The 15,267-nt window shown below is 36.9% G+C and overlaps 1 protein-coding gene across 4 annotated transcripts in view; it reads left to right on the top strand.

Moving 5' to 3' along the window:
* The first annotated feature begins 395 nt into the window (after nt 1–395).
* The window catches only part of LSM14A (LSM14A mRNA processing body assembly factor), a 51,575-nt gene continuing 36,703 nt past the window's right edge, over nt 396–15,267 (top strand). Inside the window, exons 1-3 of one of the 4 annotated variants that reach the window (XM_073226155.1) lie at nt 396–688; nt 12,633–12,796; nt 15,096–15,225. In XM_073226155.1, coding sequence (XP_073082256.1) covers nt 568–688; nt 12,633–12,796; nt 15,096–15,225 — 415 coding nt within the window. In that variant the 5' untranslated portion in view covers nt 396–567. The remainder of the gene's footprint in view (nt 689–12,632; nt 12,797–15,095; nt 15,226–15,267) is intronic. The other 3 variants (XM_073226157.1, XM_037021485.2, XM_073226156.1) reach the window with 3 other exon arrangements.

Genomic DNA, 15,267 nt, shown 5'->3' with positions numbered 1-15,267 from the left:
GGAAAGGACCAGGACATAAAGGGGCTCGTTGGGAGCTTGGAGGCGTCTGGCCAACTTTCCAGGCAGAGAGATCCGCATTTGCAAAAACAGAGAATTGAGAACAAAATACAACGGGTCTGGAAATGGCGGAGGCCGCAACGGAGGTCAGGACGGCCGCACACGCCTCCACTCCAGCGCACGGAATCCCAGAGCCACTAGGTTCTTCTCTCTCTGGTTCGCCTCTCGGCCGCGCACAAGTACGGCTGCGACAAACCCGGCCAAGAGGCACTACCGCGACCCCTCAAACCACGGACAAGCGTAGAGCCGCCTGTCGCCGGCCGAGTCTCGCGAGAGCGCGACCTCCTGGCCCAGCATGCCCCGCGCCGCCGCCGCTACCGCCGCCGCCGCCGCCGCGCCGCGGCTTGAGGGCGGGAGGCTGGGGGAGGGTAGTGGAGCGGCGCAGTCGCCATGTTGGGTCTTAGGCGGCTGCTGTAAGCGCCGACGGAGCGAGCGGGCTTGCGGAGCGGTGACAGCGGTGTGGGATCTGCCTCTCTGGGAGCGGCCCAGAGCGGCGGCGGCGGCGGCGTCATGAGCGGGGGCACCCCTTATATCGGCAGCAAGATCAGCCTTATTTCCAAGGCGGAGATCCGCTACGAGGGCATCCTTTACACCATCGACACAGAGAACTCCACCGTAGCCCTAGCGAAAGGTACGCCGGGCAGGCCTCAGGGAGGGGTGCCGGGCCCGGCGCCCTGTCTGGGCTGCGCCCGGCTCTCGGCCCGCTGCTTCCTCACTCCCTCCCTGCGTCCTCCGTCCTGCCGCAGGCCGTTCCCTTCCCGCCCACCCCAGCGTCGCGGGCCGGGCCGCGGCCTCCCCCGGGCTCCCTGCCTTGCACCCGAAGGTCCGCGCTTTCAATCCGGGAACTATAGGACCGAGAGCGGGGCGGGCGGGGCGGCCCTGAAGTCCGAGAACGGGCCGGAGAACACGGAGATAAGTGTCTTCCAACTCCCACATTCGAGGGTTCTGTCGTCTTATCACAAAGCAAAGCCTGAGTATTCAAAGAATTTGAACGGCTAGGTTGAGTTTGGTGCTGATTTGATTCTACAGCACCCATTATTTCTCAGCGTTCTTAATTTCAGTTCGTTGCAATATTCTTCAGGTGAATTTGAAGTAATGTGCCAAAACTTTGGGTTTGTTCTGCGACACAAACCGTCTCGAAATGTCGTTGGTACCATCGAGCAGATCACATCCACTTATCTCGTATGTGCTATTTACCTGTTAAACCGGAATTCTTCTCAAAGCCTGTTGTGCAACCATCTCTTTAAAAATGCTGGCTGTTCTCACGTCGACCCTGTTTCTGAAACTGGGGTGGGAAGGAGGGTTCACGCTTGATCCAGGACTCTTGTTCGGAAGACAGATCTGAGTGGTCAGTGGGCGATGCCTGATCCTGAGTGTAAAGAAGGAAGGTGTCCTACGCATAGTAGTTAAGCATCGCACGGTCTGTGTGGGTTTTGTTTCCGTTCACAACGTGCTGGGCCTTCGCTCTGCCAGGAAACCAGGGAGAAAATAAACTTTATCTCCTGGTCTTAAAAAATCTCTTAAATTTGGAGTGCTTAGGAAAGGGAAGCAAGATAACTAAGGTAATTTTCCCAGCACATCTGGTAGTTACGGAAAGAATAACATAGTTGGGACAGTGGTTCGGGAATAGGAAGAAATATTCTAGATCTGTGAAATAAATTTTAATCTTTAACTGATAGGAGAATCATCTCGCAGTATCAAACAAGTTTTTAACGCCTTAATGAGATATTTTGGATGCTCTGGTGGATCCTTTCAGTAACACCCGCTTGGAAACAAATTTGATACCTGGGTAGGAATCTTTCAATTATTTCATCTTCGTTTCCTTTTTTTTTTATAGATGGATATTTCGCTGTATAGTGTTATAGTTTTTAATGGCCTTATGAAATTAAAAAACCTCTCTCAAATTCTTGATGTGAGCCACATGCAGGTTAAAAACAATATTTAAAGTAGTTTAAAAACTTCTAAAGAAGACTTGTTTCACCTAATTTGAATTTTAAGGTATTTTGCCAGCTTAAGTGACTTACCTGTGAGTTGACTGTACTACCTTTACTCTTTACAAAGAAAAAATCCATACATTTTTAAGATTTCTAATCTATTAACTTAAGTCTTTTAAAAATCTGTGAATATACTCATATGCAAAACCTTAAAAATGTCTATATTTTAGTGACCTACGTTTTTTAATGTGTCTTTTCAACAGCTTCTAAAGTCAATAAACATTTTATTAGTCTATAAGAAATTCATATGCCAAACATAATTTGTTCCTTGTATGTGACTTACATGACTACAGCAATGAAAAGCTAAATTAAGTTTTAAAAATAAAAATCAATGAAGTTTTTTCAATCATTGAATTTAAATAATGATAATAATATTTGATATTTAATACTACAAACATAAACATACTTTTTCTTAAGCAATATGATTTGTTCAATGTGTAACAGATTTGGGGATTTAATTATGTTTGCAAAAACTGGTGTTTTAAAATCTTGATTATTATTTTACTTAGCAGTGTCTAATCTAAAGTTGTTATGTAACTGTCCAGTCAACACTGGGCACTTACTTCAAATTTCAAAATTAGAATGGAGTGTTTAGTCTTAAAATTTTACATTTTATATTTATATGACTTGTTAAATAATGTGATATCTGAGGCACCGCTTTTTTCAAAATATGAAGAATGTCAGTCTTAACAGATTAAAGCCAAAAATTTATTCCTGGGGTTTAGAATTATGTATTTGGATTTAGAGACCCACCTTTTTTTAAACTATGGATTGAATTAAATTTCTTTGAGTAACATATTTAAAGTTCCCTTTAGGATGTTAATTTCTCCTTCTCCCCCAAGAGTTTTTCCCTTTTTTTATTGTGAAATATAACCACACATGTTGAAAAGATGCATAGATAGAAATAAGATATATTTAAACAAAGAACCTTGTAAGTACCACCCAAAGACAGATACTGCCAGCAACCCAGAAGCCTCCTACCCCCTGCAACTTCCCATCATGACTACTACCCTCTTAAACCAGATGTAAACATTATTCTGACGTTTAGTTTTTTCACTTAAGTTTACATCCCTAAGTAATAGAGTGTAGTTATGTCAATTTTTGAACTTCATATAAATAAAATCATTGTTTATATGTTTTACTTTGAATTTTGTTGTGGCATAGTATTCCATCATGAAAGTTTATTCTGCAGTTTGGATAGTCTACAGTTGATGTTTAAATTGTTTACAATTTCTGCTGTTAGGAGCGATGTCTCTAGGACTTACATGTGTTTGAGCACATTGGATGCATATTTATGTAATTTTCTTGGAATTGCAAGATCATGGGGAATATGTGTTTTTATCTTTATTGGATAATGCCAGACAGTTTCCAAAGTTGTTTACTAGTGTTTATTTCAATTATTGGTGTGTGAGAGTTCTAGTTCCACATTTCTCACCAACAATAATACTTAGTGTCAGATATTTTAACTCTGTCCAGTCTGGTCAGTATGTATTTGTACCTGGTCCTAATTTTCCTGATTACTAGTGAGGTGAACACCTTTTCATATCTTGATCATTTGAATTTCATCTTTAATAAAGTGCCTTTGAAATATTTTGCACATTTTTCCATGGACATGCATGTCTTTTTATAGACTTAAGTATTCTGAATATGAGTCAGTTCAGTATAGCTGAATGTTATCTACTGCAAGTATTTTTTCCCATTTAATAGTTTCTTTTGGTGAACAAAAGTTCTTCATTTATCACTCTTTATGACTAGAATTTTTCCCTATACCAGGGTTATGAAGATAAATTATTTTTTTAAAACTTCCCTTTTGCTTTCACACAGGTAGGTGTATAATGCACCTGAAATTGACTTTAATACTCCAATTAGCCATTTTAAAAACTGGGTATCATTGAAGTAAAGTTTTTAATGGATACAGTGTGAGTCTGTAAAATAGTTTATTCATAGGGATCTTCATTGGAGTTTTGTGGGGTGTTTGTTTCTCAAAGAAAAATGTGACCCAGAAGGCCAGTTGGAATAGTAGTAGCTTTTTGTTCTTGGGCAAGTGATTTAACCTTAGCTTTAACTTCATCTTTAATGATAATAATGCCCATCCTTAAGAGTCATTCTAAGAATTAAATGAGATAATATCAAAAGTAACTAGTTATTAAAGGTACTTAATAGAGAGTAGCCATCTCATTGTTATTTCCAACCACCATTCCTGTCTAGATGCTCAAGTCTCTCTAGTACCCCAACTCCATCAGTCTTTCAGACCTACTGTAGTCTATTGATCTTGCTACCATTCACTGGGTTATAAACTCCGGAAGTGAAAGTGGCTTTCTATCTTGAGATCACCAGTGATTGGCATGTGGTGAGTTCCGAGGAGACTGAGAATACTACAGATACAGAGGGTCAGTAGTAGTGATTTTAGTAGGGGTGACAAGTCTGTAGTGGGTATAGAAAGAGGTGATAGAAGCTGGGGACAAAGTGTTTTCACTTGATACAGTAGTAGTCCCTAAAGGAAAGGAAATAGTGAGGGTGAAAAAGGGTCCATATAAGAATGTGCAGATGTGCAGAAAGTGAAAGTTTCTGCAGCAGTGGACTCAGTAGACTCAGACACTGAGAAGTGACTGGTGGTTACCATGGGGGAGGGGTTGGGGTGGTGAGGAAGGAAGTTGAGAGGGATAAAAGGGCCCAAAAATTCTCAGTCATAATGTAGGTTGGTTATGGGGATAGTAGTACAGCATGTTGAAAATATAGTCAATGACTGTAATATCTGCCTATGTTGAGGAATAGTAGCTGCACTAGTGGGGGAGGATTTAATGATATGGGTAACTGTTGAATCAGTGTGTTTTATACTTGAAACTAAGAGTGTATATCAGTTATACTTCAGTTTAAAAAAAAGTGAAGCTTTGTGTAGGCAGGTTGTGGTGTGATTCAAAGAGCAGTCCTATGGAGTCTTATTTTTTTATAGCTCCCATCCCAAGTAAAAAAATCCAGGACCTGCTTACTACCATCCTGCTGTCAGAGTCTGTGCATGGGTACTACATTGTTGCATGGGTACTACATTGTTGAAGAGATTTATAAATGAAACTCTTTCAGTATTTAAGTAATTAAACCCATATATAACAGCTATTAGAAATATGTGGTATCTCAGGTGGTTTCAGCAAGTTAGTGTATGATACTGGATATGCAACAAGAACTGTATCAAGAAGAGATGAAAATTCCAAGTGCAACTTTTCACCACTCTCCCCAGCCTCCAGTTTGATGCTTTTGCATATATGCTGTTTTTTAAATACGCTGTGTTTTCTGGGGGATTTTCTGTCCTGTTGACATCCAGTTATTTATTTTTGCTATAGTCATTCTCCCAGTTTATTCTGAATAAGTTTATTGTATACTTTAATTCAATTTCCTTGGTTTTAAATAGTGTTTGGAAATAGCTTACTTAATAGGTTTCTCTATTGTGGAATGTATTCAAGACATATTCAAATGTCAGCAATATGTAAGGCACTGTGTTAGAACTATGGGAGGTGCAAAGATGATTTAGATATAGATCTTTCTTCTGAAGATCTTTTAATTCTAGAATGGGGAGGCATAGATGATAATAGAATGCCATGAGATTTTTAGTGGAAAAACATATTACTTCCCCATTGGGAGTATTACTGGTAGAGTTGTGTGATGGATTTTGTGTCAGTTTGGCTGGGTCACATGCCTGATATTTGGTCAGCTATTCTGGATGTTTCTGTGAAAGTGTTTTTTGGGTGAGATTAATATTTAATTAATGAGTTGAAGGTCTTAATAAAACAAAGACTGACTTCCCCCGAGTAAGAAGGAATTCTGCCAACAGACCACTTTCAGACTCAAACTGCAGCTCATCCCTAGGTCTCTAGCCTGGCAGCCTGCTTTGCAGATTTTTAGATTCTCATATGAGATAATTCTTTAAAACGTGTGTGTACACCTGTGTGTATGTGTATGTACATGGGTGTGATACACAAGTGCATCCTGTTAGAGCCCTTACAAATAAAAGTACTGTATAAGTTGAAATTTAGGGTGGGTTGAATGCGGGGCAGAACTATGATAGAGGACAAAATCCTGCTCTGTGTATTGAGAATGAGTTTGGATGGAACTTTGGAACTTAAGATTGGATGGTGGGTTGGGAACAGGTCTTAAATTGATACTTGACAAGAGTTTCAACTTTTAAAACTACATCTTAAATCTTAATCTTGATTTCCATTTGGACTTGTTATTAGCCTTAGTTTCCTGACTTCTTTTGGGGATTTTTCTTAAGTAATTCAACCTTTCGTTTATTGCCTCACATTTTGGTATTCAACAGACTTATTTTTCTTTCTTATCAATTGATACTAGGGTCTAATTTATAATTTTTAGTTTGTGTCAAAAACTTAAGACTTCTGAAGAATACTAATGATGCCATTTTGGGGATACTAACTGTGCTTAACTATATATATGTTTGTCATTTAAACTTAGAAAGCTTTGGTGTAACGGAGACAGTGTATTGGGAAGTTGGTTGCTACAGCACTTTCCTCTAGCCATGTACTGGGACTGTATATATAGGTGTTAGTACACTGGTAACCAGGTTTGGCATTATTGTGATTTTGACCTTGCCTTATTCTAGAGAGAGAAATTTTTTGGATAAATGATTTTGCCAGAACTTTGACCCTATTTTTTAAAAAGATCGTCATGGGATGCTTGTTTATTAATAAACCATTGCAGATGTTTGTAGCCAGAAACAAGGAATTGATTACATTCTTTAAGACTAATAGAGAAAATTATTTTCCTTATTTTCCACTCTTTCCTTAAACATTGGCCTAAAACTAGGAAATAAGAAAAACTAGAATACTTATTAAAGCAATGTAGCAACATGATGAATTTTAGAGTATAGAGGATATCCACACCTCATTTCAACCCTGTAACCCAGCAATTACTATCATTTTGTGTATTCTCTTCCAGGTTATATTTATATGTAGGGTGTGTGTGTGTGTGTGTGTGTGTGTGTGTGTGTGTGTGTGTGTTGTTGAGGTTCATATAACATACAATTAATCATTAGAAAGTGTATGATTCAGTGCCATCTAGTCTAGTCACAGTGTTGTGCAACCACCACCTCTCTTTAGTTTCAGAACTTTTTCAGCCCCATAGAAGAATACCCCTCCCCATTAAGTAGCCTCATTTCCCCCTTTCCCCAGTAACCACTAACCTGCTTTCTGTCTCTATGGCTTTTCCTGTTTGGCTGTATCATATAGAAGGTATCAGTCATACAATATTTGATCTTGTGTCTGACTTCCTTCACTTAACATAAATAATGTTTTGGAGCTTCATTCTAGCTCTAACACATATCAGTGTTTCATTCCTTTTTATGGCTGAATAATATTCCTCAATGTGTGGGTGGGTATTTTTTGGAGGAGTTTGAGTAAGATTGATATTAATTATTCTTTAAAGGTTTAGTAAAATTCACCAGTGAAACCATAGGGTATTGTTCTTTGGAAGTATGACTACCAATCCAGTCTCTTTACTTGTTATAGGTCTGTTGATATTTTCTTTTTCTTCTTGAGTCAGTTTTGGTAATTTGTATGTTTCTAGGAACATCTTTTTCATCTAGATTATCTAGTTTGTTGGCATACAGTTGTTCATAATATTCTCTTATTTCTGTAAGGTTGGTAGTAATGCAGTTGCTTCCATTTCTAATTTTAGTTATTTGCATCTTACTTTTTCCTTAGTCCAACTAAAGGTTTGTTGATTTTGTTGGTCTTTTCAAAAGAACCAACTTCTAGGTATTTTATTCTGTTTTCCTGTCCTCTGTTTATCTAATAGATATAATTTCCTTCCTTCCGCTAGATTGGGGATTAATTTAGTCTTTTTCTACTTAAGATGTAAAGTTGATTAGAGTTTTTTTATGTAGCATTTAAATGGATATAATTTAGCATTACAGCTGTAAACTACTCTTGAGTATGGCATTCTCTGCCTGCCATAATTTTGGCATGTTGTGTTTTTTTCATTTACCTCAAAATTTTTCTTAATTTCTCTGATGATTTCTTTGACTCATTCATTGGTTAAGTGTGTGTTTTAATTTACAAATACGTGTGCATTTTCCAGTTTTTCTTTAATTCATTTCTAGCTTCATTCCTTTGTGGTTAGGAAAGATACTTTGTAAAATTTTTATTTAAGCTTATTGAGAGTTGGTTGTGGCCTAACATACGGTCTGTCTTGTAGACTGTTACCTGTGCAATTGAGAATAATGTATATTCTGCTACTGAGGGGGAAAAAAGGGTATTCTGACTCTTAAATGTCTTCACAAGACACTACTAATGAAGTAACTTCCATGCTTACTGGTTGAAACAGTAGTCAACCTCCTCTTTGCTGGCCCCTTGGTGAATTGCCAGTCAGATCAAATCATACAACTCTGATTTTTTAATTACAAAGCCCTTATTGCCCAGCTGTCCCAGCAGGCTGCACCAGGAACACAGGCCACCATCCCCATAGCTGCTTTTCAAAGAGATGGGAAATGCTGAATGGTAACACCAGCCTTTATGCAAAATGCCAAAATTCATAAAAAATTACCAGCCTCTTTTTTTTTTTTATGTTTTTTTTTAAATCAAATAGTGGTTTAACAGTCCCCCACATCCACCCTGCCCCCGTTCCCACCCACTCCCCTCCTCCTTGGTAACCACTAGTCACTCCTCAGGGTCTCTGAGTCTAATGCTGTTTTGTTCCTTCTGTTGTGCTTTGTTTTTATATTCCACAAATAATGAAATCATATGGTATTTGTCTTTCTCCACCTGGCTTATTTCACTTGAGCATAATACCCTCTAGATCCATCCATGTTGTTGTAAATGGCAGGATTTCTTTTCTTTTTATTACCAGCCTCTTTCTTCATCAAGTACTCCCATGGATACTACAAGTGTTTGATTAGACTGCATAGTTCCAAAATGATTTACTCAGTCTGTGCTCACCTGCTCAACAGTTGTTTTGGTGGAGGGACTAAATTCCTGGACCTTCCTATCTTCCATCTTCCATGATGTCACTGGCACTCGTGCTTTTATTTTAGAAAGTGGTGCTCTTTTGGAAATTACAGTTTTGTAATCTGTCTCATATATACAACATTTTTAATGTTACTGTGTATTTACCTAACTTTTTGATGTTACAAATAATACAGCAGTCTATTCTAGGAAAAGGTGGCCAGAGTTGTAGAATTTTAAGAAATTGCATTTGATAAATCATGTCATTTTGGTGAACTTGAGTCTCTTTAAGACTGACCCCCCTTTCTTTATGTACCCCTTCACCATAATTTGCCCAGTAACTTCCAAACTGGTCTTCTGCTTTTGTTTTCATTTTATTTTTCACAGTCACAGAATGACAAATATTGAAGAATGGTGGTTGTCAGGGCCTAAAGTAGGAGGAAATGAAGAGTTGTGGTGCAAGTGGTATAGTTTCAGTTAAGCAAGATGACAAAGTTCTAGGGCTCTGCTGGGCAATATTTTGCTTCTAGTTAGCAGTACACTTAAAAATTTGTTAAGGGTAGATCTCATGTGTTCTTACCACAATTTTTAGAAAGTAGTTTAAATGATAGCATTGGTAAAAATTTAACAGTAAAGTTGTTTATCAGCTTAACATGAAAAAATTCAAGCCTGATGGAAGAAGGTAAAGGTAAAGTTGAGGCTGCTGTTGGAGACCAAGGAAAAGTATATCAAGATTGGGAAGAACTATGCAGTAAGCACTTCTAAGACTGAGTAGGTAGCCTAAACTGAGCCAAAAGAAAACTTGGGGTGAGTAGGCATCATATACTATTCCTCCATGGCTTGCTGTGTTTAGCCGCTGTTTACATACAAGTACAAAAAAAAATAACAGTTTAGAAAATATTGGGGATGAACTAATGTGATTTCTGACTGTACTGACATAATTCTCTTATTTACCAATTGCACATGGGCTAATTCGTGAATTGAAACATGTTGTAACAGAACAGTAGTAGTGATTTTCTACCTTTTCTGTGGTGGTTATGCTTCCTTTCTACTCTCAGTGCCCAGGTTTCAACCTTCAATGCCTCTCATTAGTTCTGTTATCTTGCAGCCCTATGTGCCCTTTTGATCTCTTTTCTAATTAATTCATTCTTTATAATACTTAAAAGAATTGTCTTAAAAACATTAAATCTGATCAAACCAGTCTCCATCATTTACAACGTATTTCTCAGATGATTTGGTGTGTGCAAATAATTCTCCATGGTCTCTATTTTCATACTTTTTCATCTTGCCTCTTGCTGTATGATAGAGGTTTTCTTCACACCATGTTTTGAAGTACGTCCTTAGTTTTAAACTTTTATTGGTGGTTACCTTTAGGACCTCAAATAACTGTTAAGTCTACATATATTAATTTATCGATTACCCCAAAAATTTTATAAAGTGACTTCCTACTGTAAAAGATGAGAGTATCAGTTTATGTACTTACTACTGTGTTTCTAATTTGGACTCATCTTTACCTCCCAGTTTTTGTTAGAATACTATGTGATACATTGTCCTGAATTACTTTGTTGATACTTTGCAGCTTTGTAGCCTTTTTCAGAACTATTAAATTTACATTCTGTTCTAGGATACTAAATTGTCACATATATTTATGTGTTTGAATGAATGTGTAGTCTATCTCTCTTGATAACCACTATTTCTGTGAGTTCTTTATTTTGATACAGCAAAGGATAAACCTTTGTATGGCTCATAATGCATTAAATATTTTTCTGGAAATAGAGTGAAATGTTTTGATCATATTTATATCTTATCAGGATTTTTTAAAATTTATGTTTTCTCGTACTGTCTTTCTCAGAGACAGCAGTTAGCTGTTGGATCTGCATAACAATAACCATTTTATTACTGTACTTTTTCTTTACATCCTGATTGATTTTTCTCCATACTGTTTTCTATTAATGGCTTGATTTTACTTTGACTGTTCTCTCGTTGATGTATTTGTTAGTTGTGCTATTGTATTGTCCATTTTTCTCATTCCTTAACTCTGTATGCTACCTTTTCAGTGTCATTTTGATCAGAAGAGTTATTTTTGTCAATGTAAAACAGTTCTTTCTGAAATGTTCCATTTCCTGTGATAAATATTAATCATGAATGGACTTTTCATCTGTCTTTTGTGGAATAGTTTGAATGGTTTCAGTGGAAGCTTCTCTGTGATTTTGTAGGAGGGCCTTTGACTTCACCTCAACCCACACATACACACTTCAGGATGAGCTAATCTCTTTGGAGGCCTGGGTCTTTATATGCTGTATGGTGGTGCTGCTGCGAGGTGGGATTGACTGATTTGTGATTTTCTTAGTTTTGCTTTCTAGTCTAGTCTTTAGCTTCCTTTTGAATAAAAGATAAAATGTAAACCTTGTCACTTACTCCAGCCCTGATAAAGTACTGTTTGGCCACCAGGCAAAGGAGAACTTCAGTGAGAGCATTCCACACCTTTTCCCTTATCACATCTGTGTTCCTGTCTCCATCCTTGAAATTGTGGGTGCCAGTGAGAATTTCTCAGGGCATGCTACATACATATTCTAGGATTGGTCTTCCAGTCTGGACTAACAAATTCAGTATCTGAATGCTACTTTTTAATAAAATTTCATGATATGAATTAGAGGTGTTTTCCTGGTGTGTGTATATTTTAACTTTTTTAATTTTTCTTCAGTTTCAAGAGGGTTAGTCTTCTGCAAACCTACACCTGTACCACCATTTTTCTTTGAAGTCTCATAAGTACTAGAAAGAATTTTAGGATAAATGGGGGGCATTATTTAAACTGAAATAATATACATTCTCAGTCTGGCTCTGAATCAGTTCTGCAGAAAAATGCATATATTCAGAACATTGCACAGTGTTAGAGGTTTACTTTTTCTGGGACATTCTTTAAGTAGATAATACATGATCTTTCAAACTTTATTATTTGGAACTTCTCTTCGGATGTAGACATCTTCAGAAGTCTCCTAAGATAGTCTGAAACTTCAGTATTCATAAGAAACTCTTGGACAGTTGGTTTAAAATACAGATTTCTGGACCCTTCCTCTCCCCAAAAAGTCTGATCCGGACAACTTGAATAGGATCCCAGAAATCTTTTTGACCAGTTTACTGTGATGCAGGTAGTCCCACTGTTAAACTCTGAGTAATGCTGTCTTAAGTGTTAAATTATGTGATAGATGTTTTAGGTAACTAGGGCATTTCAGGTTGTCCCAGGGGGCTTAATAGCTAACAACTGCTTGGCTCACTTTTTAGAGGACCTACTACTCACCAAGATAAGATGTTTCCTTTATTATCTTCTCTTAATCCTGAAGCTCTGGGAAATGAAGAAGTTTCCTAGCCTTTGGGATTTTGTGGGCTGCAAAGATCTACACTCACTACCTGTTCCCTCCCTCACAAGAAATACCACCTAGGTTGCCAATTTTTTATTTTGCTGAATGTGAGGGCATTAAAAATAAATCAACAATGAAGAAGGAACATTTTTAACAATTCCTTTCACCCCAACTACCAAAGATAGAAATTTTGTAAATGTAGAAAAACCTCTTATGAAGCACTATCTGAACATGAGTAGGTACATATCTCCTGTCTTATGTTTTCTTACCAGTTCGGTCCTTTGGTACAGAAGACAGACCAACAGATCGTCCAATACCGCCTCGAGATGAAGTGTTTGAATACATTATATTCCGTGGGAGTGATATTAAGGACCTCACTGTTTGTGAGCCACCGAAACCACAATGTTCTTTGCCTCAGGACCCAGCTATTGTTCAGGTAAATTTGTTTTGGAGTGTAAGTAAACTTCATGTACATGGCTAGCCTTGGCTTTCACCTCTCCTGGGCTTTGTTCTTTGGTTTTGGTTTTGGTTTTTAATTTTCTCAATTCAGTGTTCAAAAGTTTACCATTTCCTAGTTATCTAGATACCAGAATACCTAGATAATGTTTTCACGTAGACTTTTCTCTTTAGAGCGTAAGTTGGGACTAAATAAAGTGAGAAATAGCTGAGGAATTTATTTTTATCATAAAATATTCTCTAACTTCAGCAACAGTTAAAATAGCTAACATTTATTGAGGTCTAACTGTATGCAAAGCAGTATTGAAGGCACTGCACATGTAAGTTAGTTCTCACCACACCTTCCAAAGTTGGTACTGTGATTATTCTCATTTTTACAGTTCCCATTATACAAATGAATAAATTGAAGCAGAGCCACAATTTGAAAAGACCTAGGTAGTCTGGCTTCAGAATCCAGGATCCATGCCACTATCGTTTACATTTGGTTTATGTTACAAGCCAGGGTGGTGATGACTACCCTTAAGTAAGATTATTAGGTTTAATGGGGGGGAAGGGCAGAGCTAAATCACATTCTATACATATATGATATATGTGCAGTGTTTTTAATAAGGTATCACAAATGTAAACAGATTTTAATATGTACAGATACATTCAATTCCCTAAATAAGGTATTAAAAAAGAAGACCCTAAGTGGTCTCAGTAAGGGAAATAATTTATTAAAAACAGAAACATATGATTGTAAATTATGAATTAAAAGAAGATATCTTTTAAAGTGCCTTTTTACATGTTAATATAGAAACTGAATTTGAGCTGTAACAGAGAGGAAGCAGGTTAACATAAGAGCATTTGCACTTGAGGGCAACAGGTGATGAAAGGTTATGGCCCCCCATGGTGTTCCTCCTGAATCCATTTTCTTCTCAACCTTTTTTTCTTGTCAGAAGTCTTTGGTGCACTAATATAAATGCCTGTTGATTTAAACTAACTTTCCCTTTTTTATGCTGTGAATGACAAAATCTTAATTTTCCACAGAACAGTCTTAGAATATATATTTTCTTACTTAGGATTTGTCTTACTTCCAGGTAGTAATAAAAGAAAATACCTATTGAACTCTATAAAATTAAAATGAAACAAAAAAAATACCTTTTAACACTTACTTCCTGTTTATTTCTCCTGAATATAAGATAAACTTTTTAATAAGAAATGGTAATATTGATTCACATAAACTGGAGAAATTCTCCACTCTCATCCATCCCCACCTTAAGTCTATCTTTTGAGGAAGTAAGTCTAAAGGAATCCGGAAAAAATGTGAACTTCTTAAATGTAAGGAGTAGAGACACATTCTAATAAGGTTGCCTCCACCAAAGAGTAGTGTTACCTACTTCTCATATACATCTTTTGATGATTCTCCAGGAAACCAGTTATTTAAGTAATCAGCTTTATAAAAGGACAAAAACCAAGAGAGCACAAATCAAACTGATGTTGAATAACTTCTTCCACTCACCATAAATTTTGACTTGAAATCTTTCGATTTATTTATTCATTCAGTAGTAGTTATGGAGTATCTGATGATGTGCCTAACACTAGAAGTGAACACACAGACAAGGTCCTACCATCAGTGAGCTTATATCCTAGCTACCATTAATATATTTCATATATATATATATGAAGTATTTTAAATTAAGGCAAACTAGTATATTAAAGGGGGCATATATATGTACTAAAATATGTTTTAGGAAGTTAAGGTTTTTATGAAATATTTTTTAACTTAATGGTAACTATATTTTAAAATATAAACCGTTCTGCATAGGATAGTTTATTTCTTCATCTCTTTTCTGTAAATTTAGTAGTACTCCTCATGATTGAAAATAAGTATAAAATCAGAAGTGAGATGTCTTATTTGTTAGCACCAGACTAAAACCGAATATAACCAAGTGTAATTTTTCTCATATTTCCTCTTTAAACAAACTTATTTTACTTATTTGAGTAACTTCAGTTCTCTCTTAAATATGCTGTAAAACTCTTAACTCAGAAGAGGAGTTTATTGTAGAAAAATTTGTTTCAAGTTACATTGAGTATAATTGGCACATTGTACAAGTACTGAAGTCAGAGGGTGGTTGAACTGTTGCAATATTAAGTGCATGTTTTAAGTTATTTTAATTGCTTTTGTGTCTAGTAGTTGTAATTTAATAGTTTTCTTAAAAATGTAAGTATCTGAATTTCTTTCCATTATATGCATGTTGTTTAGAGCCTGGGAAAATAACCTCATGATCTTTCTTCAGTCTTCACTAGGCTCATCTACTTCTTCATTCCAGTCAGTGGGTTCCTATGGACCTTTTGGCAGGATGCCAGCGTACAGTCAATTCAGCCCAAGTTCATTAGTCAGCCAGCAATTTGGTGCTGTTGGTGTTGGTATGTTATGTTGTTTTTTGTTGTTGTTGTTTTGGGTTTTTT

This window comes from Manis javanica, chromosome 17 (genome assembly GCF_040802235.1).
Source record: "Manis javanica isolate MJ-LG chromosome 17, MJ_LKY, whole genome shotgun sequence".
Taxonomy (NCBI): domain Eukaryota; kingdom Metazoa; phylum Chordata; class Mammalia; order Pholidota; family Manidae; genus Manis; species Manis javanica.
The sequence above is the reverse complement of the archived record's forward strand: the minus strand, read 5'-3'. Positions and strand labels throughout refer to the sequence as shown.